Raw genomic sequence first — 24200 nt, 5'->3', positions numbered from 1 at the left:
TCCACCATAGTCCAGTTGCAATTCCCAATTTCAATCTTTCCTATCCATCTGAAAGAGTATCTTTCACTCTCGTGAATGACTTTGGAAAGCTTTCTCCTTCCCTGTCAAGAGACATTGCATGAGATCCTCTGTTCATGATACCAAATCTTGTCCTCCTCCCCCTCTTCCTTCCTTCTACCTCCAGTCACTTTCACCCAGTAACACACAAGTTTTGAGGACTTTGATCACTCATTAACCAACATTTGTACTTACTCTCCAAATTCACAGTTGCATCACAACTGGCCATGTTCTCATCACTTACTTGCTCAGCTCCATCAACCCATTTTGGAGGCAGTCTCTTGCTGAAACCAATGGCAGCTTCTGGATCCAAGCTGATTCCGGACACCAAGGCCATGCGATCATTGGCAATCTGTCAACAAGGCGAGCACTCAGTTAGTGGGCTCTCACTGCAAATCAGACAAATGTCCATGCTTTCTGGTGCACATTGTTTTCAGTCCTTGGGGACAATGACTCATCCTTTACTGTAGCTCTTTATTCCTGAACTAAATTTGTCCCTAGATTAATGGTCTCCATGCAAAGGAACCTCCAAAATACAACTTGGTTTTCAGCACAGAACTTTGGCCCTTACGGGTTAGTAGAATTTCAGCCACTGGCATCTGATGCAGAAACCTCTATTTCAAGATCGATGGAGACAGGGAGAGTGCAGCAGATATCAGAGCCAGAATAGTTACTGTGGCCATGGAGGTAGCTTTTACGAGGACTACAGTTCACAGTGATTGTCCAGATTCACATCCGTCAGCTGTGACATAGCTGAAATGACAGCAAACCACTTTGAAGGAACCTGACTTACCTGTGAGATTAAAATGCTGATCTTTGTTGAGATTAAATCGGTTTCCACACCTTTACCATGTATCCTGTGAATTTATGTCCAAAATGGACCCTGAAGAGTAGCGACATTCTTTTGCAACACCTGAAGAGTGCTCAAAACTATTTTCACTCTATCTTAGCACACGTGACAAGAAACTCAACTAATAAACAACAAAGATACATCAAAAATAAAGTTACACGTTGAATAGCTCAGAAACGGTCCAGTCTTCACGGATTAGGAATCCATAAAGGAAAACTAGGTGTTCCGATTTGAGAGAACTGGACCACAGTTTGGTTGAATGGATGATCAGTAATTTAGGTTTGTGGCCAGGTCAAGGTTTACACATAGGGGGGAAAAAAATGGTGTGAATATTTAGAATATATACCCATATTCTAAAGAGCAGGTTAGTGATGCCCTGGAACAACAAAACTCAATCATCACCTGCAAACATTTCAATTTTCAACAGATGGAATGTAGAATTTGATTCGCTGGAAAGTATCCCAAAAATCCGTCAATCTGCCTACAAAAATCATTTCCTATTTAAGAGCTCCCCTTATTTTTTTTTCCCCATGAGTAAAGATATTTTTATTACAAGAATTTTAGCTCTTAATTACTATTTGGTCCTTCTTCCTCTTCTCTGCACTGCTGAATACAACGTAAATCCACCTAACCCTCCTCTCTCTTGATTGGAGAAATTAAGATTTTATTTTTCCTCAATAACCCACCGCCTTTAAATTTGCTTCTTTTCTGAATTCTTTCCAACATCTAACAGATTGTTGTCAAAGGAAGGCAAATAGAAAAGAATCCAGAACTCCCAAGAATGGAGATGCCAAACCACAAAGCAACCTTAAAATGTTCACGGGCCCATTTGTGGAATATTACATGATTGGAAGACTTTGCTCCAGTGATTCTCCGTCTAGTTTCTGAAGTTCGCTATTTGATCCAATATCTTTACATCCTATTCTACAAGCTAACCTTGATTAGAGGGAGGGGATAGATTAGATTTCATTTTAGATTTTTTTCATTTTTAAGATTAATTTCTTTCCACTCACATACCTCTAAGTATTTCCTATGCCATTGGTTCTGTGATTAGTAAGGGATTGCTTAAGTGATAGTTGAGTGGGAAGGGAAGGTTGTGAATGACTCCTCTAGATCCAATTGTTACTGAAATATTTTGCTTGAGAAAAATGGTCATTGGCCAATTTCCTTTGGAGTTCTGAAACTGTGGACACAAGTCAATGAGGTACAATTATAACAGTGGTTTTCAAACCTTTTTCTTTCACCCTCATAGAACTTTAAGCAATCCCTTACTACTCACAGAGCACCAATGGCAAAGGGAATACTTAAAGTGGTATGTGAGTGGAAAGAAAGGTTGATAACCCTTGGTAGAATAAGGGATCGTCTAATGTAGTTTACTTGGTATCTATCCAGAATTATTTTTCAGAAATATGTTAAATAAACAAATATGGATAGGTTTTTCAATTTACGTTTATATTAATTTGTAATATGCATATGACGATATGTCATTTGTTTTATTAGAGAACTTTGATTGTAGGATTTATATGTTAAACAATAAAAATATTTTAAGAAAAGAACGTTCACTTCTATTCAGTCAACAAAATATACCCATATTCACAGACAGTGTGAAGGCCCCACTCTTTCCTTGTAGGACCATTTTCCCTCGACCAATTTAATCCCATATAGTACATTCTGTTCAAGTACAACTGTCTCCACATGAGAAAGATAAAGACTCCATTAAATGATTTGAAATCTTCCTTATCACTCCAAACAAATTGGCCAATTGTGCACTACTTTAACAAAAGTACCATCAGTAAACCTAAACAACTTTATACAAGTCCATGATACACAACAACAATCTCATAAAACAGTCAAAAAGATTTATGTTTTCAACCTTTGCCAGCTCAAGCATTAGACTGTGGAAGTCACAAATTGCTCACTATTATTAGGCAAGTAATCCTCCGAGTTCCTAACATGATGGAAATAATGGTGTGGTTAGAAAGTTCTAAGGTGGATATTGATAATACTGTTCCTCCAATAAAGGAAGAGGAGGAAGAAAAAAACTCAAGCGTTAAATTAAATCGGAAAAAGTCACCAGAAGACATGGCAAGACTAAAAAGAGATTTAAAATAAGGTGGAAGATGACTCACTGGGATGAGTGCCTGCAGATGCAGAGAAACAGAGTGCATGTTTAGACAGGATAACACTGTGGCACTGTACATATGCAGCCAACTCATAGCTCCAGCAATCTAGGTTCAATTCGGAACTCGAGTGCCAGCTTTGTGAAGTTTGTATGCTCAGGCAGTCTAATTTCTTCCCAAGACCTCCCAGTACCCTACTGGTTGTTGGGTTAATTACCCCTAATGTAGTTAGGTGGTAAAAGAATTAGGAGCCACATACAAGAGAATAAATGCAGAGAAATAAGTGGAAAAATGGGCCAGTCAGTCACACAAATGGTCTATCTTGCAAGAAAATGTAAGTATAAATACAGGATAGGACTCTGGCTGCAGAATTCACGGGCCTGAATTACAACATCATTGAACCATTAGGACACCATTCAACCCATCAACTATAACAGCCATACCATCAGTCCCCTTTCCCTGCTCTTTCACTATAATTGCAATTCAAATTATTCCCTTGAAATGCTACACACTTCCTTTCCTGAAAGCTCCATTTGATTTGGTTAATTAATTTTAATTAATATGGGCATAGCTGGCAAGGACAAAATTTATAGCCCACCCAATCGTTCTAGATAAAGTGACAGCAAGTTATCTTCCTGAACCGCCAAGATGCTTGCAGGGGATTTTGCAAATGGTGGTCTTCCCATTTCCCTGACGCTGTTATCCTTAGTGGCAAGGGCTGCAAGCTTGGGCAAAGTAGCCTAGATCGGTAGCTGCCGTGCACTTTGCAAGTGGTTTACACTTGATGTGACAGTGGCAAAGGTCATAGCAATCAAACCCGTTGCTTTGACTGGCAAGATTCTGAGCATCTTCAGTTGTTTGGAGTTACATTAACTAGGCAATTGGAGACTATTTACTCGTACTCCCATTGCATGTGCCTTGTAGATGTGGAAAGGCTTTGAGATGTCAAGCAGAGAGTCAGTCATTGCTGATGTCAATTTCTCAGCTGAAGCCACAGCCTTTAGGTGGCTGGCCAATCAAATTTCTAGTCGATAGTGAACCACAGAAAGTTGATTGTTGGGGACTTAGCAATGCAATTCTATTGAAGAGTAAACGGATAGACTTCACCTCATTGGAAGTGGTCACTTTTCTGGCAGTTTTGTTCACAAATATTAGTTGCCACTGATCAGTCCATGCCTGGATGTTATCAGCAGTTACTGCAGACACGGACTCCCTCATTAGTTCAGAGGTTGTGAATGGAACTGAGCAATGAGATCATGAGCATGCACAAGGCCGAGAAGATCACTGGGCTCTCCCTTTCTTCTAAGGACAACATTCACTGGGAGCATTGCTTAAATAGGGCTCAAAGAATTATCAAGGATCCCTAATCCATCGCACACAATCTTTGTCCTACCACCACCAGGAAAGGGGTAGAAGAGCAGCAAAATCAAGACTATCTGGCAGGGAAATTGCTTTTTCTTGCAGGTTGAGAGACTGATGAACTGTAACCTTGGGTCTCTTATAAATGAAATGAATAAATTATTCCAAAATATTTACATATATTTATTTTATATTGTATTTTATGTATATGTGATTATTATGTCCTGTTTGTATGTGCATGCAACATGGTCCAGAGCAACACTGTTTTGTCTGGTTATATCTATACAGTCAGATGATATTAACTTGAACATCCCCATTTCTGACCTTTGGTCAGATGAAAGTCATTGATGAAGCAGCTGAAGATGCTTGGGCAAAAGAAATACATCTTCATTCAAACATTTGTCATTGGGTCTAAATCCTGGAACAACCTGAGTGGCCCGGGACTATTCCTGCCAACCCAATTTCTTTAACATTGTCCCATTACAAAAAGGAATGCAAGAGTGCCAACTTGCCCTCAGTTCTAGGAATGATTGACCTTGGACAACCACAATCACAACCACCTTCCCTTGTCTTCAGCACTGGTCACCAACGATGCCCAATGACTTTGGTTTCATTGTAATGCCCTTGGAGAGGACAGGAGACTTTGGAACTTCAGGGGCGCAGGACTCTCAAATCTTTGAAGGGATTTTCTTTTGGTTTTCTTGATAGTGGCGCTGAATCGATGGCAACTTTTTCTGTGCCTTTATAGGGCAAACAAAGGAAAAACTCTGGGTATTTTTCTGAACAAATAGAATCTTGATCTTGAATAAAGGGGGCATTTTACTTCAATTCTATATGAACTAGTCATGATCTTGTAATTCTCTACTGAATCTCCTCTGAGCTTTCTTTACTCCACGAATAATCTCAGTTTCTCCAATCTAATCAATTTCTTAAATTTCACATCACTTAAAACATTCCAGAGAAGATGACCTCCAGGACAGTTCTCAGCACATACAACTACAAAAACACAGAATGGGGTTTCAACAGGAGAACCCAGAGAACAATGGTCAGGGAAGTCTCCTTGCTTCTGGTGTGTTACAAACAAACAGAAGACAGGGCATTCAAGTGATGAAAATTCATCCTTGGAAATAAATGAACCAAAACCTTGATGTAGGGCATGAGACTTTGGCAGCTGTGTACAACTATTGTTGTTTCAAATCAAAGGCCATTACTGCTGAAAAAGTTGAGTTTTGATACAAATTCAGACTTGATGTCCGAAGGCAATTTAGGAATTTCTGTTAAGGGTGAATTTTCAGCACAAGATTAGCCTGGGCTCAAAAACCAAAAGGCTCAATCTTTGCAATTTAAAAATGATAAATTGGACAGTACCTCATCCAACTCCTGCAGCGATTGGTGATCCATCAACCCAGCCAACCAGGAAGACCAGAAAATAGAGAACAGATAGAGGTTGTCAGATTTGACAGCAAGAAAAAAAAAGTTGACAGTAAATTCACAGAATCCAGCATTCCCAAACACCAACTACAGAGTCCAAATATAAAGGATAGTCAGTTAACATTATCTGGAGAAAACTAAAATCCCTCTGAACAATGGCATCAATCCTGGAATGTTCCTCCTTCTCTCACACAGCAGAAGAGAGGGTCAAAAAGTTTCAATGAAGTTAGATTACGTGAACTATCTAACATGATGAGGGATCTTTGGTGGGATGGAAGAGGGGGGCATAGAATCAACTGTAATGAGTCAACTGAATTTGTCCAAAGAATGAAAGGTGTGCTAATAATTTAGCAATACACAAATGTGCTGGAGAAACTTAATAAGCACGCAGCATCTATAGGAAGTCAGGTGTCAGATCTGATGAAGGGCTCAGGGCCAAAAACATTAGTTACCTTTTGCTTCCTACTCATGACCTGCTGAATTTCTCCTGCACATTTGTGCATCGTCCTCAACCCCAGCATCTGCAGTCTTTCTTGTTTAACTTAGGTCACCGGAGGCCTAAACCATTAGCTTTCCATAGATTCCCACTGTTTATAAAGATTAACATTTCTAAAGCAACACATCTCTCAGAATCATTCCTGAATATTTCACCAACTTTGAATTACTTTTGAAATGCAGTTTCTATCATATGTATAAATGTAACAACCACTTTGCAAATGACAAAGAGTTCTGCAAAAGCACAAGATCAATAATCCCAAAGCCTAATTTTGAAATTACTGATTGAAGGTGACATGCTGACCATAAAAATCTATATATTTCCATGGCTCTAATTAGCAGCTCAGTACAATAAACCAGGAACTCAGAAGCAAAATTCCCTCTGCAAATAAGTTTCAACCCAGATTATCCAATGAAAGAAGTTATTTAGCCTTCAGTAGTTTAAACATTTGCACCTTGGGAGACATTATCTGCATACATATGCAACAATAATATCACACTTTATCAATCACTGATACCTTTGTACTTGGATCTCAAATTCAACATCCACCATATCATATCCTCTGGACAAATACTGTGAAGGCTCATCCCAACAGCCCTAAAACAAAATTCTACTATTTAGACACTGACTCCATTTCTTTCTTCAGTAGCTAACTGACGGACAGTTGGCACCTACCATGCCTATTGCCCCCAACTTTTGATGGTTGTATACCTTCTACTTTCCCTAATACTGAAGTCTTGCATCCCAACATTCCTGGCCAGAATTCTTTTGTTCACATGGCACTGACCGTTGGTGAATCTCTGCACTTCTCCCCTCACCTGACAGCTTTATCCTCATCATTTGCCCCAGTCTCATTCCCCAATTTTCTTATCTCCCTTTCCACTTTTAATATCTTCTTTAGAAACTTGCCTCTTTGACACTACACCTTCCACGTCTCCCTGTTTGGCTGAACAACCATTCTGTTGATTAAGTGTCAATGAAAGGCAATATTGTTAGTGCAATTGTATCCTCTTACTTAAAATATATAATTATAGCTCACAAGTACATCCCTTGGCATTGCCAGAAAACCACATTCATTCTCACCCCCAAAATGCCAGTGGAAAATGCAATAAACGTGCAGTTTATTCTAAAAATAGAAAGCATATCAATTTATAACAAGGCTGACCCAAGAATTTCCAAAGTAACTTCCTAACTTTAAAACCCTAACTACATTTTAGAAGTTACTTTGGAAATTCCTTTTGGATGTAAAGGATGTCGTGTAAATGCACTTCTTTCTTTGAAGCTCTCATTCTTTCAGATTTCTGTAGAGGGAAAGCTGTGGTTTTTTTTTCACCTTAGTTGTGACAGAATTTTTAATTTTTCTGTATTTGCCCAGTTTGTTCACTGTTCTCTCCTTCAGTTTACAGACCGGTAGAAATTCGGCCCGGCCTGCAGGAAAACCTCAGGTTTGTATGTGATCTCGTTTATATTCTCTGACAATAACTAGACCTCTCTGACCCTCTCTGCCTCCCCACCCTTCTTTCTCTTCACACCCTCATCCACACCTCTGTCTCCCTCTCTCCATCCCTACCTTCATCCCCCTCTCCCTTTCTCTGTCCCTCCCCCTCTCTCCCCATCTCTCTCTTCCCCCTCCCCTCTCCATCTCTCTCCCTCCCCCTCTCTCTCTATCTCCCTCTCCCCCTTTCCCCTCCTTCCTCTCTCTCCCCCTCTCCTCTCTTCATCTCTCTCCCTTCCTCTCCCCCTCCTCTCTCTTCGTCTCTCTCCCTTCCCCCCCTCTCCCCGTCTTTCCCCCTTTTCCCTTCTCTCTCCCTTTCTCCCCCACTATCTCTCTCTCTCTCTCTCCCCCTTCCCTCTCTCCTCCATCTCTGCACCTTGTCCATCCCCTCCCCTGGGCACCACAAGGTCCTGATGTCCCTCCAGTCCTTAGGATTCCGCAGGGTCTTGCTGATCCTCCATTTCCTCTAAGGCCTCAGCAGAGTCCCCCTGCCCATCACCCTCCAGAGGCTCCGCAGGGTCCTGCTGCCCCTCCCGAGACTTCTCTGCGCCCTTCCTCTCATCCTGGCCTGTGGCTGCTCCCTTCGAGCCCATCCCCACCTCCCCCTCCAGGCCTGTCCCCTCTGCCCCCCTCATGTCCTTGGGCAGCCGGAGGCGCCCTCGCTTGGCGTAGTGCTGGATCCGCGCCTCCAGGGCCTCGCACGTCTGCCTCTCCATCAGCCGCTTGTACCTCTTTGGGTGGACCCCCTCCTGGAGGGCAGCAGGCAGGTTGGCCACCGGCTCCTGGCTCCGGCCCCACACCGTCAGAGCACACTGCTCCTCCTCCTCCGCGGCCTCCTCCTCTGGAGCCAGCGGAGTTGGTGGGTGCCCCATTCCGGTGAGCATGGAGTACAAGATCCGGGTTTTGATGGCCTGGCAGGCCCACTGCTCCTGGAGGTGGGCCAGGTTGAAGGCGTGTACCTCTGGGTCAAAGATCCACTCCAGGTTTTCGTAGGCGCAGTCGTAGAGGATGAGTGGGTAGTCGACTGCCATGCTGTACTGGGGCTTGCAGGGGTTGCTGTCCACGTCCAGCAGCCGGCTTACCACCTTGGGCTCCTCCAGGCCCCGGCCGACGAGGAGAAGCACAGCAGCCATGCAGCGCACCTGGTGGTACAGGAAGGCCCGGGCCCGCACCTCCAGGCAGCAGAGGCCGGGGCCCTGGGGCCGGAGGCGGGCAGACAGCACTGTGCGCCAGAAGTTCACCACCCCATTGGCCACATCCATGCGGCACAGGTTGCGGAAGTCGTGGCTGCCCTGCATCAGGGTGGCCGCCTGGCCCATCCGCTCCAGGTCCAGCCCTGCTGACGGGAAGAGATAGCGGTAGGTGCGGTGCAAGCAGCTGAAGCGGGCACTGAAGCCGGGGGGTGCAGGTGCCCAGGCCAGAGCTCTTATGTCCCGCGGGAGGACACGGTTCAGCAGGTGGGTGTAGGGGAGCTCTTGCACGGCCCCGGGTAGAGGGGAACCGTCCAGCCCCACTGTCCGAGAGCGCAGGTACAGGGAGATCACCTGCCCAAAGGCACTGACCCCCTTGTCTGTGCGGCCACAGCGGTGGTAGTTTGCCGTCTGCCGACTCTCCACTAGCCGTGTGGTGGTCAGGGCCTCGAACAGTTTGGCCTCCACTGTGTTGCTGGTGTTCTCCTGACTGGCGAAGCCCTGATAGCCCCAGCCCAGGTAGGCTAGCCGCACTGCCACCAGCCTCCGGCCATGCTGGCTGAAGTCAAAGGGCCGCTGCCTCTGCTTGGCGCGGGGTCCCGGAGGCAGGGGGCTCCCAATTTCATCTGGGGGAGCTCCGCTGTGGGGACACACATTCCCTCTATCACAGGAACATCTGCCGTGGGGACACTGATTCGTTCTGTCACAGGGACCTCCGCCGCAGGGACACAGATTTGCTCTGTCACAGGGATCTCCATTGTGGGAAAAATCCACTCTGTCACAGGTACCTCCACTGTGGGGACACTGATTTGCTCTGTCACAGATAACTCTGCCGTGGAGACACTGATTCACTCTGTCACAAAGACCTCCCCTGTGGGGACAAGGATTCACTCTGTCACAGGGACCTCTGCCGAGAGGATCTCCGCCGTGGGGATACAGATTCGATTTGTTATGGGGATCTAGGCCATGGGAACACAGGGTTGCCTCGTTGTGGGGCCTTCCACCCTGTGGGCATCCAACGTGAGGACCCTGGGGCCTGTCACCTAAGGCCCCTCCATTCTGTGCTCCTCCGCTGTGGCAACACAAGGCTCCTCCATCCTGGGTCCCTCTGCCGTGGAGACACGGTGCTCCTCCACCCTGAGCCCCTCCGTCCTGGGGACACCAGTCCATACCGAGCGTCACGCGGCGCCACGAATCACTTCCGGTCGCCACCACGCCAGCGCATGCACGGCGTGGTTTTTCTTCGGAGCGGCGTCGTCCTCCCGGCGGTGGAGGGGGGACTGGGGAACCCGCTTCCCTCCTCTCAGGCGCCGGCGGTTGGTGATCACCCCCGATTCCAATTGTTCAAATGGAATTTTGACAACACACACAAATGGACATAAAAATTAATAATTAAATTATAAAAAATTAAATCCATTCCACTCAACATTAGCATGAGTAAAATGCAAAATGGGCACCCATCACATTCATCTCCACTTAGAAGTGCTCTTCACTGCCACCCGAACAAAGCAGCCATGACCTTTATAAATGGGACAGTCAATGGGTGGTCATTTATGATGTGGAATTATTTCCACTGCAGACTGCCCCAAGTACTTCAAATTCAGGCTTAAATCAAGAGGGGGTATAAAGTCAGGAGGGTGTTCAAAACCCAAAAATAATACATGCAGCATATCCTTAACCTACAGATCAAACTTCACTCAGATACACATCATTTTTCAAGTTGCACACTAACTCACACCAACACATATTGCATTTTCCAATATCAACAGTACTTAACTGACCAAAAAATGTAATAAACATTAGACAATGTTTTATGATTAAACCACACCAGTAATATTCTTCTACATTTCTTCCCATTGATGGCAAGCAAGAAGAATCAATTTTTAGAGAACAAGATGAATATTACAGTTATAAGCAAGAATAAAACATCAGAAACAAACTTTCATTGGAACTCTTGTACCACAATTATATTTTCAAATGTACTTCTGAAGAGGTCAGCACCAACTTGGGGCGGCACCAGGAGTTTCTACTGACTGGTCAACACAGGAGAGGTGGCTGTATAATCACTGAGGAAAATATCTTATCCATGTTCTTCTCTTCCTAACCCAAAGACTCCTGTGCAATGCCATGTGCCCCTTTCCATTACTCTGCTATAGCATTTAACTTCAGAACAAACCTACATTATTTTCCACGGTTCCAGTTAATTTCCGCAGTTGGATGTTAATTTTGGTGATACTGTAGAAGTTCACGTGACAGTCTAACATCCAATATGAATGGTTCTAGGCAAGGTTCAAAGAATATGAGGAGACTCCAATGGCTAAAATCACAAGTTTCATATCATGAACTGAGCCCAAATCCAATGTTTCACATGCATTACTTTATGTGAAGCACAGGATTGCAACCTCACAACAATAAACTATTTATACAACAATTGCAGACATCCTGTGTTGCCTGCTAAGACCCAACCACAAGTCGCCTGCAGCCCGTGTGGGTCCTTCAGCCATTGAGCTCCTCGTTGGTTCACTGCTAGTTACTTTTCCTGTAGGGTCATCACCTCTGCTTATCAACAGGAGGTGTTCTTCTTGCTTCTGGTGCCCTGGTCTGCTGTTCCCTGGAGTCTGCAACCCTTTGTGGCCGCTGCGTGCACAGTTGCCGCCATCTTGGGCACAGACCTCCATGGTTGCAAACACCATCGGCTCCTTTAGCAGGCTGTTTAAAGCCTGTACGGTGATGCCGGCATTAGGACCAGATGGTTGAACCTTTGAGAGCAATGGTCTCCCAGGTCAACACCAACGGCAGCGCTGCCATTGCAGCTGCTCTTTTAATATGCTGTGACAATTACCATGAATCAAACGCCATGAGGTAGTTTAAAATAACAAAAAAAAGCAGCCACAAATGTGATGTGGCAGGGACTAGACCATTTGCCAAGTTAATTTGTTGCAGCATTTGATGTGCTTAAGCATTTGAACTAATCATGAAAAATAGGAAGCTGAAGCCAAGGAAAAACTGCTGGAAGGACTCGGTGGGTCAAGCACCGTCAGTAGGAGAAAAAGAATGGACAATATTTTGAGCCAAAACCCTTCACCAAATCACATTTGTGGCCGCTTTTTTTAGTTATTTTAAACTACCTCATGGCGTTTGATTCATGGTAATTGTCACAGTATCTTGATGAAGGGTTCTGACTTGAACTGTCAACTGTTTTTCCCCACTGATGCTGCATGACCTGTTGAGTTACTCCCGCAGATTGTGTTAAGACAACACTTAGAAACCACAATAATGTTGATACAATAAATAATATCAAAAGTTTAGAATGGCACGGTTAGCACAACGCTGTTACAGCTCCAGCGACCCGGGCTCATTGTCTGTAAGAGTTTGTACGTTCTCCCCATGTCTGTGTGAGTTTCCTCTGGGTGCTCCAGTTTCCTCCCACCATTCAAAAACAATTGGGTGTAATTGGACAGCACAGGCTCATGGGCCAAAAGGTAGGCTGGTTAAGAAGTACATGATGCAGAAGCAAGATGGCAGTGAGAAGTTTGTAGGATGATCCAAGAGCTCCCGAAGGAAAAGAGAATAAAAGACAGATAAAAGGGGACCTCCTGACAAAGGCAAATTAATCAATGTGATTCAAACAGGGGAAGGCAAGATTTCATATAAACCAAAAGAAATAAATGAAACATTTGGAAAGTTAAATCTGAGTCAGGGATTGATCCTACCAAAATAGATGATTTCTTGTTTGGATCTACCAAATTTGGATCAGGAAGAGCGAGAGGGGCTGAGTGTCCCCTTCTTTAACAGGGAGATTGCATGGACTCTGAGTTTTCTGCAGGCTGGCAAATCACCAGGAAAGGCTGGTTTCCCACTGAAGTTCAAAGATCTTTTAATGCTCATTCTTATGAAGGTGGTGGATCAGGTGGCAGAGACGCACACCCTCCCGGAGTCTTTCTCCGCAGCAATCATCAAGGTGATTCCAAAAAACAGACAGGGACCCATTGAATACCACCTCGTACAGACCCATCTCATTATTGAACACAGATTATAAAAATCAGTGCAAAAGCATTGGCCAATAGGTTGGCAGAATATTTGCCGAAAATTTACGCATCCAGACCAAGCTGGATTTGTAGAAGGGAGACCATCAGCAAACGACACAGCTAGATTGCTTAATATAGTACATCTGGCACAGTCAGAGGTAGATCCAGGAGGGGCTAAATCTCTGGATGCAGAAAAGGCCTTTGACACATTGAAATGGGACTTTTTGTTCAAGGTACTGGAGAAATTTGGATTGGATCAAACATATATTAATTGGGTGAGGAAACTTTATTGTAAACTCCAAGCAAAAATTATTACAAATGGGCAGATGACTGTTCTCCCTTCTTCCATCTGGTAGGAGGTACCTTCACACTCGCACCCTTACGTCCAGATTGGGCTACAGTTTTTTTTTCCCCAGGCCAACAGACTCCTGAATTCCCAGAATATGTGCATTGAGTATTTAACAACATACATCTTAATATTTAATGTGTTTATTCTAACTTGTATTTATGTAAATATGCTCCATGGTCCTGGAGAAATGCTTGTCTTTACCGTGCGAGCATGGGATGAACAATAAATAAAGGTGACTTCACTTGAGGCAGTGTGTCACATAGATGTCTTAAATGGATAAGTCAAAGGAACTAAGACAAATTTCTCCCCAACGGTTTCAAATTTGAAACAATTCACATATAGATTTTGAAATTAAAATGTAGTCGAACTGCTCAGTGTGGGCAGGAATAGATGACAATTCCTGCCCACAATGAATTCTTTCTTTTTTTTGGCTTCGCGGGCGAAGATTTATGGAGGGGGTAAAAAGTCCACGTCAGCTGCAGGCTCGTTTGTGGCTGACCAGTCCGATGCGGGACAGGCAGACACGATTGCAGCGGTTGCAAGGGAAAATTGGTTGGTTGGGGTTGGGTGTTGGGTTTTTCCTCCTTTGCCTTTTGTCAGTGAGGTGGGCTCTGCGGTCTTCTTCAAAGGAGGCTGCTGCCCGCCAAACTGTGAGGCGCCAAGATGCACGGTTTGAGGCGTTATCAGCCCACTGGCGGTGGTCAATGTGGCAGGCACCAAGAGATTTCTTTAGGCAGTCCTTGTACCTTTTCTTTGGTGCACCTCTGTCATGGTGGCCAGTAATGAATTGATGACAGTTTAATCACTAAAAGCTGACACCACAGAACTCAATATATAAATCCCAAAGCTTTGGGTTGAACATAATGGACTACATAATAACAGCAACATGGATATTCCCATATAATAATCTCAGGTCACCAAATTGTTGATACATTAATATAACATTAATGTGCATTGTTCGTATACATAAACTAATAAAAAATATGATCCCTGTGCACCCAGTGAACGTACTGACGTATACCCCATTAGACTTCTGGTTGTATTTTCATTGCCTGAATATCACATCACATAATCTGCTGATTAAACCGATGTATAATTCACATACTATAACCTAGAAAATATATAATCATCTTGAAACCCTGTCAGGTGAATTCATTTATTCCAGATCGCTGAAATGTTGAAATGCTGACATATAATCATCTCTGTCCATTATCCCTGCACTAATGCTGATGTTCCATCTCAGAATCCTATACTGATATCAAATAATTACAAAACACCATTATTGCAGATAGACTGAAATAAATTAAAATGTCTTGCCAAAGTGAACGTAACGAGGAACGCAACGATAATACGTACCCAGGTTCTGTGCGTATATTGAAATCAATAACAATAATCCACAACAGAAATGAGGTGGAACTGTTTTTCCCAGAGGGTGATGAATCTGTGGAATTCACTGCCCCCCAGGAAGCAGTGGAGGCTGCCTCCATGAATATATTTAAGGCAACTTCTTTTACAGAGAAGGGGGAATTAAGGGATATGGGTGGGGGGGGGGGGCCTGTAGGAGGTAGGTGGAGTGGCGCAGGCTTGATGGTCTGGATGGCCTACTCCTGCTTCTTCTGTTGAGGCTTATCATCCTAAACTTTTCACTGCAGAGATTATTATAATAATAATAATCTCAGAGCACTGACCTTGAGGATGCTGTTAAATAATAGCCCGAGTTGTGGCTATAGCTCTGACACTCTGCAATAGTGTGTGTCACAGAGGATAAGCTCTCTTACAGCCCTCAACCTCTAGCAACAGCCTCAGGAACCTTGGCTGTGATCGTGAGCCCAACCCCAGAGCCCTGACTCTGTACAGAGATGAATAGACACTGACGCCAGTGCCCGGGGCCCTGCCCCTGCCCGGGGCCCTGCCCCTGCCCGGGGCCCTGCCCCTGCCCGGGGCCCTGCCCCTGCCCGGGGCCCTGCCCCTGCCCGGGGCCCTGCCCCTGCCCGGGGCCCTGCCCCTGCCCGGGGCCCTGCCCCTGCCCGGGGCCCTGCCCCTGCCCGGGGCCCTGCCCCTGCCCGGGGCCCTGCCCCTGCCCGGTAGACGGATAACTGGTGCTCCAGTGCCGGCCCGAGTTGCTACTCCTCTTCTGTAGTACGCGGCCCTCGGACGGAGACTCACCGCAGCGCCGTGGCCCATGGCCGCCTCCGCCTCTCTACTCACTTGCTCGGCCTGCAGATGCCGGCTCTGGACCGCTCGGTTGCGCATCAGCACGAACGGCTCCGTCAGGCTGCGGGTCGCCATGGCGGCTGACGACAGGCCGCAGCCCGGGCCTCGCTCGCTGGGGAAGAGAAAGAAGGGAGAACCCCGAGCCGAGAGAGGGCCGATCCAGGTTCGACGCGTGCAACCTCCAAATGCGTCCGGCTGCTATCTGACTGCGGGGGGGTGGGGGTCCCACCACTGCCGGGTGCGCATGCGTGCAATAGCGCCATCAGACGACAGCCGCCCGGCGTTGCAGCCATGGCTCCCAGCCTGTTTCTCTCCCCATGGATGCTGCCTGACCTGCTGAGAGTTTCCAGCACTTTTTTTATTTTCGCTTCACATCCTAATCCCACTCTCTCAAAACATGAACCTCCTGCTAAATGCATCGCAGCCTCTGACCCCACATCCACTGCAGAGATCTGTGCGAGCTGCTGCCTTAACAAAGACTCCAATCACCCTGGTCACAACCTCTTCTCACTGCTCTGCTCCCTTTGGACAGAAGCTTTAGAAACCTGAAGACCAGCGCCTCTTGCTTCAAGAACAGTTTTTTGTCCAACAGATTGGGCTCTTGGATCTGGCTGTTGGGCTCTTGAACTTTACAACATAGAACAATACAATACAGTACAGGCCCTTTGACCCTCAATGTTGTGCCGACCCATATACTCCTTCCAAAAAATATTCTAATCCTCCCTCCTTTCATCAATGTCTACGAGTCTCTTAAATGTTTCTGGCTCCACCACCATCCCCAGCAAGGCTTTCCAGGCACCCACAACTCTCCATGTAAAAGAACTTACCCCTGATGTCTCCCCTAAAATTCCCTCCCTAATGTCCTCTGGTGTCCACTGATCCTGCCTTAAGAAACAGGTGCTGGCTATCCATCCTATCTGTGCCTCTCATAATCTTGTAGACCTCTGTCAAGTGTCCTCTCGTCCTTCTACGCTCCAAAGTGAAAAGTAGTCCCAGCTCTGCTAACCTTGCCTCATAAGACTTGTTTCCCAATCCAGGCAACATCCTGGTAAATCTCCTCTGCTCCCTCTCCATAGCTTCCACATCCTTCCTATAATGAGGTGACTGGAACTTAGAGTATGGGGTGGTAACAACCCAAATCATAAACTATCTCTTTCTGTACAATAATGTAATATATATTATTGGAGTTGTTTTTTTTTATAAAAAAGCATCTGTTTTGGCTGCTGCAAAGAAGAATTTTGATGCATGTGTACATTGCAAGAACAGAATTATGCCATTTGGTCCATCTGTCCTCCATTCGAATCAAAGATGATATATTTTCCCATTCAAGCTCATTGTCCTCCCTTCTCCCCATAATATTTAATATTCTTACTAATCAAGAATCTATCCATCCATGCTTTAAATCTCTCCAATGACTTGGCAACTGTGCCTCTTACAGTCAGATAAAGAGAAGCAAAAGAGAATCCCCCTCAGAGTCATTGAGTGTCCATAGATTCGCCTCAACTGCTTCCACAGTCTCCACAGCCCCATAGAGACCAGTCCAAACCACTGGCAACTAGAGCTCCAGATCTGAACCTCCGACACAGTCAGGAGACCTTCACGGCTCCCAGCAAACCCGTTCCCCCCCCCCGCAACATCCGATATTTGGTACCTCTTCATCCAATTTCAAGCCAGTCTCCAACAGTCCGCAGCTCGGTGCGTCACCCAACAGCAGTCTCCAGCAGCCCCCACATCCTCCGTGGGTTCCTCACCTCGAGTCATCAGCAGGTCTTCGCACGAATTTGTCTTTCAGCTGTAGAGTTCACTCTCTGGTCTGCCACTGTGGTCACCGTCCTATGGTTCTCCTCTGCTTCTCCTTCTCAGACAGACCATCCTTTTATTATGATCTCAGACTCTTCCACTACTGCAAATATCTTCTCAACATCCAGTCTATCCATCCCTTTCACTGTTCAACAGGTTTCAATGATGCCCTCGCTCTTTATTCTTAATTCCAGTGAGTACAGGCCCAGCGCTATCAAATGCTCCTCATTATGATAACCCTCTTGTTCCAGGGATCATCCATGTGAACTTCCTCTGGACCCACTCCAATGCCGACACATTCTTCCTTTGATATGGGGCCCAAAACTATCGGCAATAATTCAAATGTGGTTCAACTTTATCAAATTTCAGTATTACATCTTTGCTTTTAGTTTCTAGTCCCTCTCAAAATGAATGTTGTGATATAAATGTATTATCATTAGGCTCAATAACAAGTTTTTTTGCAACAGCTAGCTTACTCATGAACCTCCCCATACTACACCTGAACTCCTTACACTACACCTGACCTCCCCATATTACACCTGAGCCTCTTCATACTACACCTGAATCTCCCTATACTACACCTGAACTCCCCATATTACACCTGAACCCCCCATACTCCACCTGAACTCCTTATACTACACTTGAACCTCCCCATATTACACCTGAATCTCCCTATACTACACCTGACCTCCCCATATTACACCTGAGCTTCCTCATACTACACCTGAATCTCCATATACTACACCTGACCTCCCCATATTACACCTGAACTCCCCATATTACACCTGAACTCCCCATACTACATCTGAACTCCTCATACTACACCTGAACCTCCCCATACTACACCTGAACCCCTAATACTACACCTGAACTTTCCAACACAACTCATGAACCACCCCATACTACACCTGACCTCCCCATATTACACCTGAATCTCCCCATACTACACCTGAGCTTCCTCATACTACACCTGAATCTCCATATACTACACCTGAACTCCCTATACTACACCTGAACTCCTTTAACTATTCTTGAACCTCCCCATACTACACCTGAACTCCCCATATTACACCTGAGGCTCCTCATACTACACCTGAACCTCCCAATACTACACCTGAATCTCCCCATACCACAATTGAACTCCCCATATTACACCTGAGCCGCCTCATACTTCACCTGAACCCCTCATACTACACCTGAACTTCCCAATACAACACATGAACTCCCCCATACTACACCTGAACCCCTCATACTACAGCTAAGACTCCTCATACTACACCTGAACCTCCCCATTCTATACTAACCCGAACTATAGACTTGTTTAAGACCACCAAAAAATCCATCTGCATGCTTAAAACCTCACTTTTATTTTTTTTCCCCCAACTGTAACTGTGGATATTTATCTATCCTTTTATTATTTCTTTAACTTAATTGCTGTAGTTGGTTTATCTTGTGTACCTGTGTGGCTGCAGCAAGTAAGAATTTTGGTTCATCTGTACATTGCATTTATGTACACGACAATAAAGTCTCGTCATCATCATTACTGGCGAAGGGCTCATGGCCAAAACATCAACTGCCTGTTATTACCCTTTTTTTTGTAATTTTTTATTTATCACACTATGAACCATATCAACCAATATATTTACAGATGCATCTCTTTAAATATTCACAGTGACATTTTCTCTTTTTTCCCCCATTCCTCCCTTGACGGCAACCACAACTCCCCTTTCCATTTGGTTTGCGAACTTACTCGCAAGCGTCAACCAATTTCATACCCCCGCCCCCCCACCAGAGAACACTATTTTCCTATACATATAACAAAGCTCTCTCTTTTTTCCCCCCTTCTTCCCCTTTTCTTATCCATCTTTAAATCTTTATATATACATTATCTTTACTTTATATTTTTACATATTTTTGTATATTTTATTGCCGGTCATCCTTTTTGTCACTCCTCCTCCTCTCTTCTCCTGTCCTGCAAATGTTCAGCAAATTCTTGGGCTTTCTTTGGGTCCGAAAACAATCTATTCTGTTCCCCAGGAATAAATACTTTGAGTACTGCTGGATGTCTTAATATAAAGTTATAACCTTTCTTCCATAAGATTGTTTTCGCCGCGTTGAATTCCTTCTTCTTCTTTAAAAGTTCGAAGCTTATGTCCAGGTAAAAAAATATTTTTTGTCCCTTATATTCCAACTGCTTATTGTCTTTCTAACCTTCTTTCTTGCCTGCTCCAGTATGTTCTCTCTTGTATATCTTAGAAGTTTTACCAATATGGATCTCAGTTTTTGATGTGGTGGCGGTTTCGATACTAGTGCTCTATGCACCCTTTCGCCTGTTATTACCCATTGATACTATGTGACCTGTTGAGTTTCTAGAGCACTCTTGTTTACAGACTAGACCCTAGCATCTGCAGAATTTCTTGTTTATTATGTGCTCTGTCCCAATTCTCTATCCATAAGACATTCTTTACTCTAATAGTACCCTTCCAGTGGGCCATGGCTCAAGTGTTTTCATGTGGGCCACGGAGACTTCCCAATCCACCGAACTCATGTCTCGGTCCTCGTGGGTGACCTTGGATGGGGTGGCGAGCAATCTGCCCCTGAGCTCAGTGAGCTGATCTGGCCATCTCTCAATACAAATGGCTTGGTGCTTAGCACTCAGTCTCAGTTCCTGTCAGACCTCCACACCACTGCTCGCGCTAAGCTATGTGCGTGCGCAAACATTTTGCAACCAGCGCCCAGACGAAATTAATGTGCGCACAAACCAGTTCAAAGTATTGAATAAAGTCTTAAACTAAATACGTGCAATCATACTTGTATTATATGAAAACATTCCAATACAGTTTTATTGGTTGTGCTAAAATGATCTTGAAACAATTTCAAGTTTACATTGGCACAAGCATTCTGTGCGCACAGACTTTTGTTCCAAGGAGAAAAAAAATTTTCACAGCATAGCATTTTTGCGCACACTGACAACTAAAATTAGAGGGAACATTGCTCCACACAAGATTATTCAGGCATATGTTTATTTTTATGTTCACTGTATGCTTGTAGTGTTTTTTTTTTGTTCTTTGAAAGTGTTAAATAAAATACTTTAAATTATATAAAGATGTGTTTCTTACAGAACTGCCTTTGATTTGAAAATATTTCACAGTCATTGCCACCAGTGGGCCATGGCATGTTAGGCTGGAAGCCTGGGTGGGCCTTACCCCAAAGGAGGTTGAGAGTCACTGCTTTAGGAAGACATTCTTTGATAGGAAAAATGGCCCTAGGATAGTCCCAAGGAGACTTTAAGAAAAAGAGATATACTCTCCTGCCAGAGACACACAGGAGACTGCGGATGCTGGAATCTGAAGCTAAACACTCTCTGCTGGAGGAACTATGAGGGTCGAGCAGCATCAATGGGAAAAAAAAATCGTCACCATTTAGAACCAAAACTCAAGACTAAACAAATGATAGATTTTTTTCCATGTATTAACTGGGACTCCCATAGTGTAAAAGGGCTGGATGGCTTAGAGGTTGTCCAATGAGTTCAGGAAAGTTTTCTAAATCAATATATAGAGGTACCGACTAGAGAGAGTGCAATACTGGGATCTCCTATTAGGGAACAAGTCAGGACAGGTGACAGAAATTTATGTCGGGGAATGCATTGGGTCCAGTGATCACAATGCTATTAGTTTCAAGATAATTGTGGAGAAAGATAGGTTGGGTCCTAGGGTTATGATTATAAATTGGAGAAAGGCCAATTTTGAGGAAATGAGAAAGGATTTTTAAAGCATGGATTAGCATAGGCAGTTTTCTAGCAAGGATGTGCTTGGTAAGGTGAAGGCCTTTAAAGCCTTGTGTTAAAAAATCTCCAAATATAAGCTAAGAAATTGTAGGCTGCTGGGCCTAATGCCAGTAGTTGGGTAAGTTATTGAATAAATTATTCAGTGATTGGATATACAAGTATTTGGACAGTCAATGATTAATTGGAGATTGTCAACATGGCTTCGTGTGTGGTAGGTCTCATTTAACAAATCTTATCGAGTTTTTTGAGGAAGTTATCAGGGAAAATTGATGAAGGAAAGGCTGTGGCTGTTGTCTACAAGATTTTAATGCGGCCTTTACAAGGTCTCCTTTGGGAGATTAGTCAGGAAAGTTCAGTCACTCAGTATTCATGGTAAAGGGAAGAAAGGAAGAAAGGGGGGAAAAAGAGGGTGAGCTTTGTTATATGTGAAGATGAAAGTCTTTTCTGGAGGGGATTGGTTGGGAGAGAATAACAGTCACTGCGAAATCAGTTGACGCTTGCGAGCGGGTTCGCAATCCAAATGGAGAGGGGAGATGTGGTTGCCCAGCAAAGGACAAGGGGCAACTCAGAGAGGTGGGGGACATTTGGGGTTAAGGGAATTTTAGATGTGGGAATAGTGGAAATATTTTATGTTTTAGAAATGTTGTCTTACAGTGCGTTCAAAAAAAGAAAACAGAAATGGATAAGAGGGAAGGTGGTGATGAGGAAGTGAAAAGGAAAGGTAAACAAAGTATGAAATGGCCATGTTGAACTATATGACTATAAATATTAATGGAATTCATAACCAAATCAAAAGGAAGAGGCTGTTAAATTTATTGAAGAAAGAAAAAATTGATATAGCATTCGTGCAGGAAACACATCTGACTGAAGTGGAACACAAGAAATTAAGGAGAGATTGGGTAGGCCACGTAATGGCAGCATCATACAATTCAAAAGCCAGAGGAGTAGCTATATTAATCATTAAAAATGTACCAATCAAAATAGAGGAGAAAATAATAGATCCAGTAGGAAGGTATGTAATGATAAAGTGTCAGATATATTCAGAATTTTGGAATTTGCTCAATGTATATGCACCTAATGAAGAGGATCAAAAATTTATGCAAGATATCTTTTTAAAGATTGTAGATATGCAGGGGAATATACTGATAGGAGGGGATTTTAACCTTAATTTGGACTCAAAGATGGATAAAACTGGAAAAAAAGACTAGCAGAAAGAACAAAGTAACCAAATTTATGGTTATATCGATGCAGGAAATGTAACTTTGTAACTTTTGGATATATGGAGGAGACCAACATAAAGGAGAAGGAATACTCATATTTTTCGAGTCGACATAAAACATACTCAACGATTGACCTGTTCCTTTTGTCAGCCCACATCCAAGGGAGAGTTAGAAAAACAGAACATAAAGCTAGATTGTTATCGGATCACTCACCCTTGTTATTAGCAATAGAGCTGGAGAACATCCCATCGAGAACATATAGATGGAGATTAAACTCCATGCTACTTAAAAGACAGGATTTTAGAGAATTCATTTTTTTTAAACTTTATTTAAGATTTTATAACATGAATAAAATAGAAAGTTACAGTAAAAAGATTAAACATAAGATAATAAAAATTACAATACTACATCGGCAGACTAAATAAACTAAACCCCCCCCCAAATTAGTACACAACATTAATGATCTAGCTTAAAGTTAGTCTAACCCCACCCGCCCCCCGAAATAAAGAGTGAAAGACTGAAGAGTTAATAAAATGAACAATAATTATATTAAAAAACCCTTACACAGAAAAAAAAGATAAAACATAACAAATAAAGATACTAACATCAAAAAAAAGAAGAATTTTTTTTTTAAATTATCAATACTAAAATATCAAACTTAAAAACATATTTAAATCAAACTTAAATCCATATATTTAGCAAACGGAGTCCACTTCAACCTATAAAAAGACATCCTATCCTAAATTGAAAAAGATATCCTTTTCATAGTCAAACAGAACTTCATCTCCAAATACCACCTATCTAAAGTTAATATATTTCTATCTTTCCAAGTAAGAGCTATACATTTCTTGGCCACAGCTAAAGCTAAATAGATAAAGGAAATCTGATAATCTTGTAGGCCCAAATCAATTAATGATTGCATATTCCCTAATAAAAATATACCAGGATCTAATACAAGACAAATATTATATAAACTATTAAATATAGATTGAATACCCTTCCAAAACTGTTGCAATTGATCACAAAACCAAACAGTATGCAAAAAAGTATTAGCCGTCTGGTCACAATGAAAACAGCAATCCGACTTACTAAGACCAAAATTTTTTAGTTTCTGCGGTGTTAAATATAACTGATGTATAAAATTGTAACTAATCATCGCTAATCTTGCATTTACCAATTTCCTAATACTATTCTGACAAATTTCCATCCAAGCTTCTTCAGCTATTATAAAACCTAAATCTTTTTCCCATTTCAACTTATCCTTATCCCAATCTTTTTTACTATCAATTTCTTGTAAAATACAATACAAATCAGATATATATACCTTTTGTGGTATTGAAAGTACATATTCCTCAAAATTAGAATCAGGCAATAAAATCATATGTCGACCACATATCTGTTTTACAAAAGATCTTAATTGATAATACACAAATACAGAGTTTCCACTAATACCGAATTTCCTTTGTAATTCATCAAAAGAACAAAAACATCCCTCAGAAAAACAATCGGATAAATTTTTTATTCCCTTCCTTTCCCACTGTTTCAAAGTAATATTGGAGACTGTAAAAGGAACAAGTTGATTGTTATATAATGGCAATCGTCCAGACCATTTATTTTTGAGCCCCAATTTATTAAGTTTACTTGTCCATAAATTTAATAAATACTTCAATATTGGGACATCATAAGTTCATAATAAATTTTTATTCCATCGAAACAAAAACTCATGAGAAAATTTTTATGAAATAATCACCATTTCTATCTTTGCCCAACTGGGCAGATCATCCATATTCATTAATGCACTAAG

The 24200-nt window shown here is 43.1% G+C and overlaps 2 protein-coding genes across 4 annotated transcripts in view; both read right to left on the bottom strand.

The window, feature by feature from the left end:
- The window catches only part of stx16 (syntaxin 16), a 43063-nt gene extending 27273 nt beyond the window's left edge, over positions 1-15790 (bottom strand). For 2 of the 3 annotated variants that reach the window (XM_069884844.1, XM_069884843.1), the window contains exons 1-2: positions 15542-15790; positions 302-409 (exon numbers count right to left, since the gene is read on the bottom strand). In XM_069884844.1, coding sequence (XP_069740945.1) covers positions 302-409; positions 15542-15664 — 231 coding nt within the window. In that variant the 5' untranslated portion in view covers positions 15665-15790. The remainder of the gene's footprint in view (positions 1-301; positions 410-15541) is intronic. The other variant, XM_069884845.1, reaches the window with a different exon arrangement.
- Positions 8221-10321, bottom strand: LOC138737499 (tRNA pseudouridine(38/39) synthase-like). Its single transcript, XM_069888194.1, has one exon. The coding sequence runs from the start codon at positions 10166-10168 to the stop codon at positions 8237-8239; it is 1932 nt and encodes a 643-aa protein (XP_069744295.1). The 5' UTR covers positions 10169-10321; the 3' UTR covers positions 8221-8236.
- Positions 15791-24200: the final 8410 nt, after the last annotated feature.

This window comes from Narcine bancroftii, chromosome 6 (assembly GCF_036971445.1).
Source record: "Narcine bancroftii isolate sNarBan1 chromosome 6, sNarBan1.hap1, whole genome shotgun sequence".
Taxonomy (NCBI): domain Eukaryota; kingdom Metazoa; phylum Chordata; class Chondrichthyes; order Torpediniformes; family Narcinidae; genus Narcine; species Narcine bancroftii.
Note: the sequence above shows the minus strand (reverse complement) of the source record. Positions and strands in the feature narration are given on the sequence as shown.

What these genes read in the sequence shown, in the direction of transcription:
- LOC138737499 (XM_069888194.1), bottom strand. Translation starts at nt 10,168, where the DNA reads ATGGACTGGTGTCCCCAGGACGGAGGGGCTCAGGGTGGAGGAGCACCG.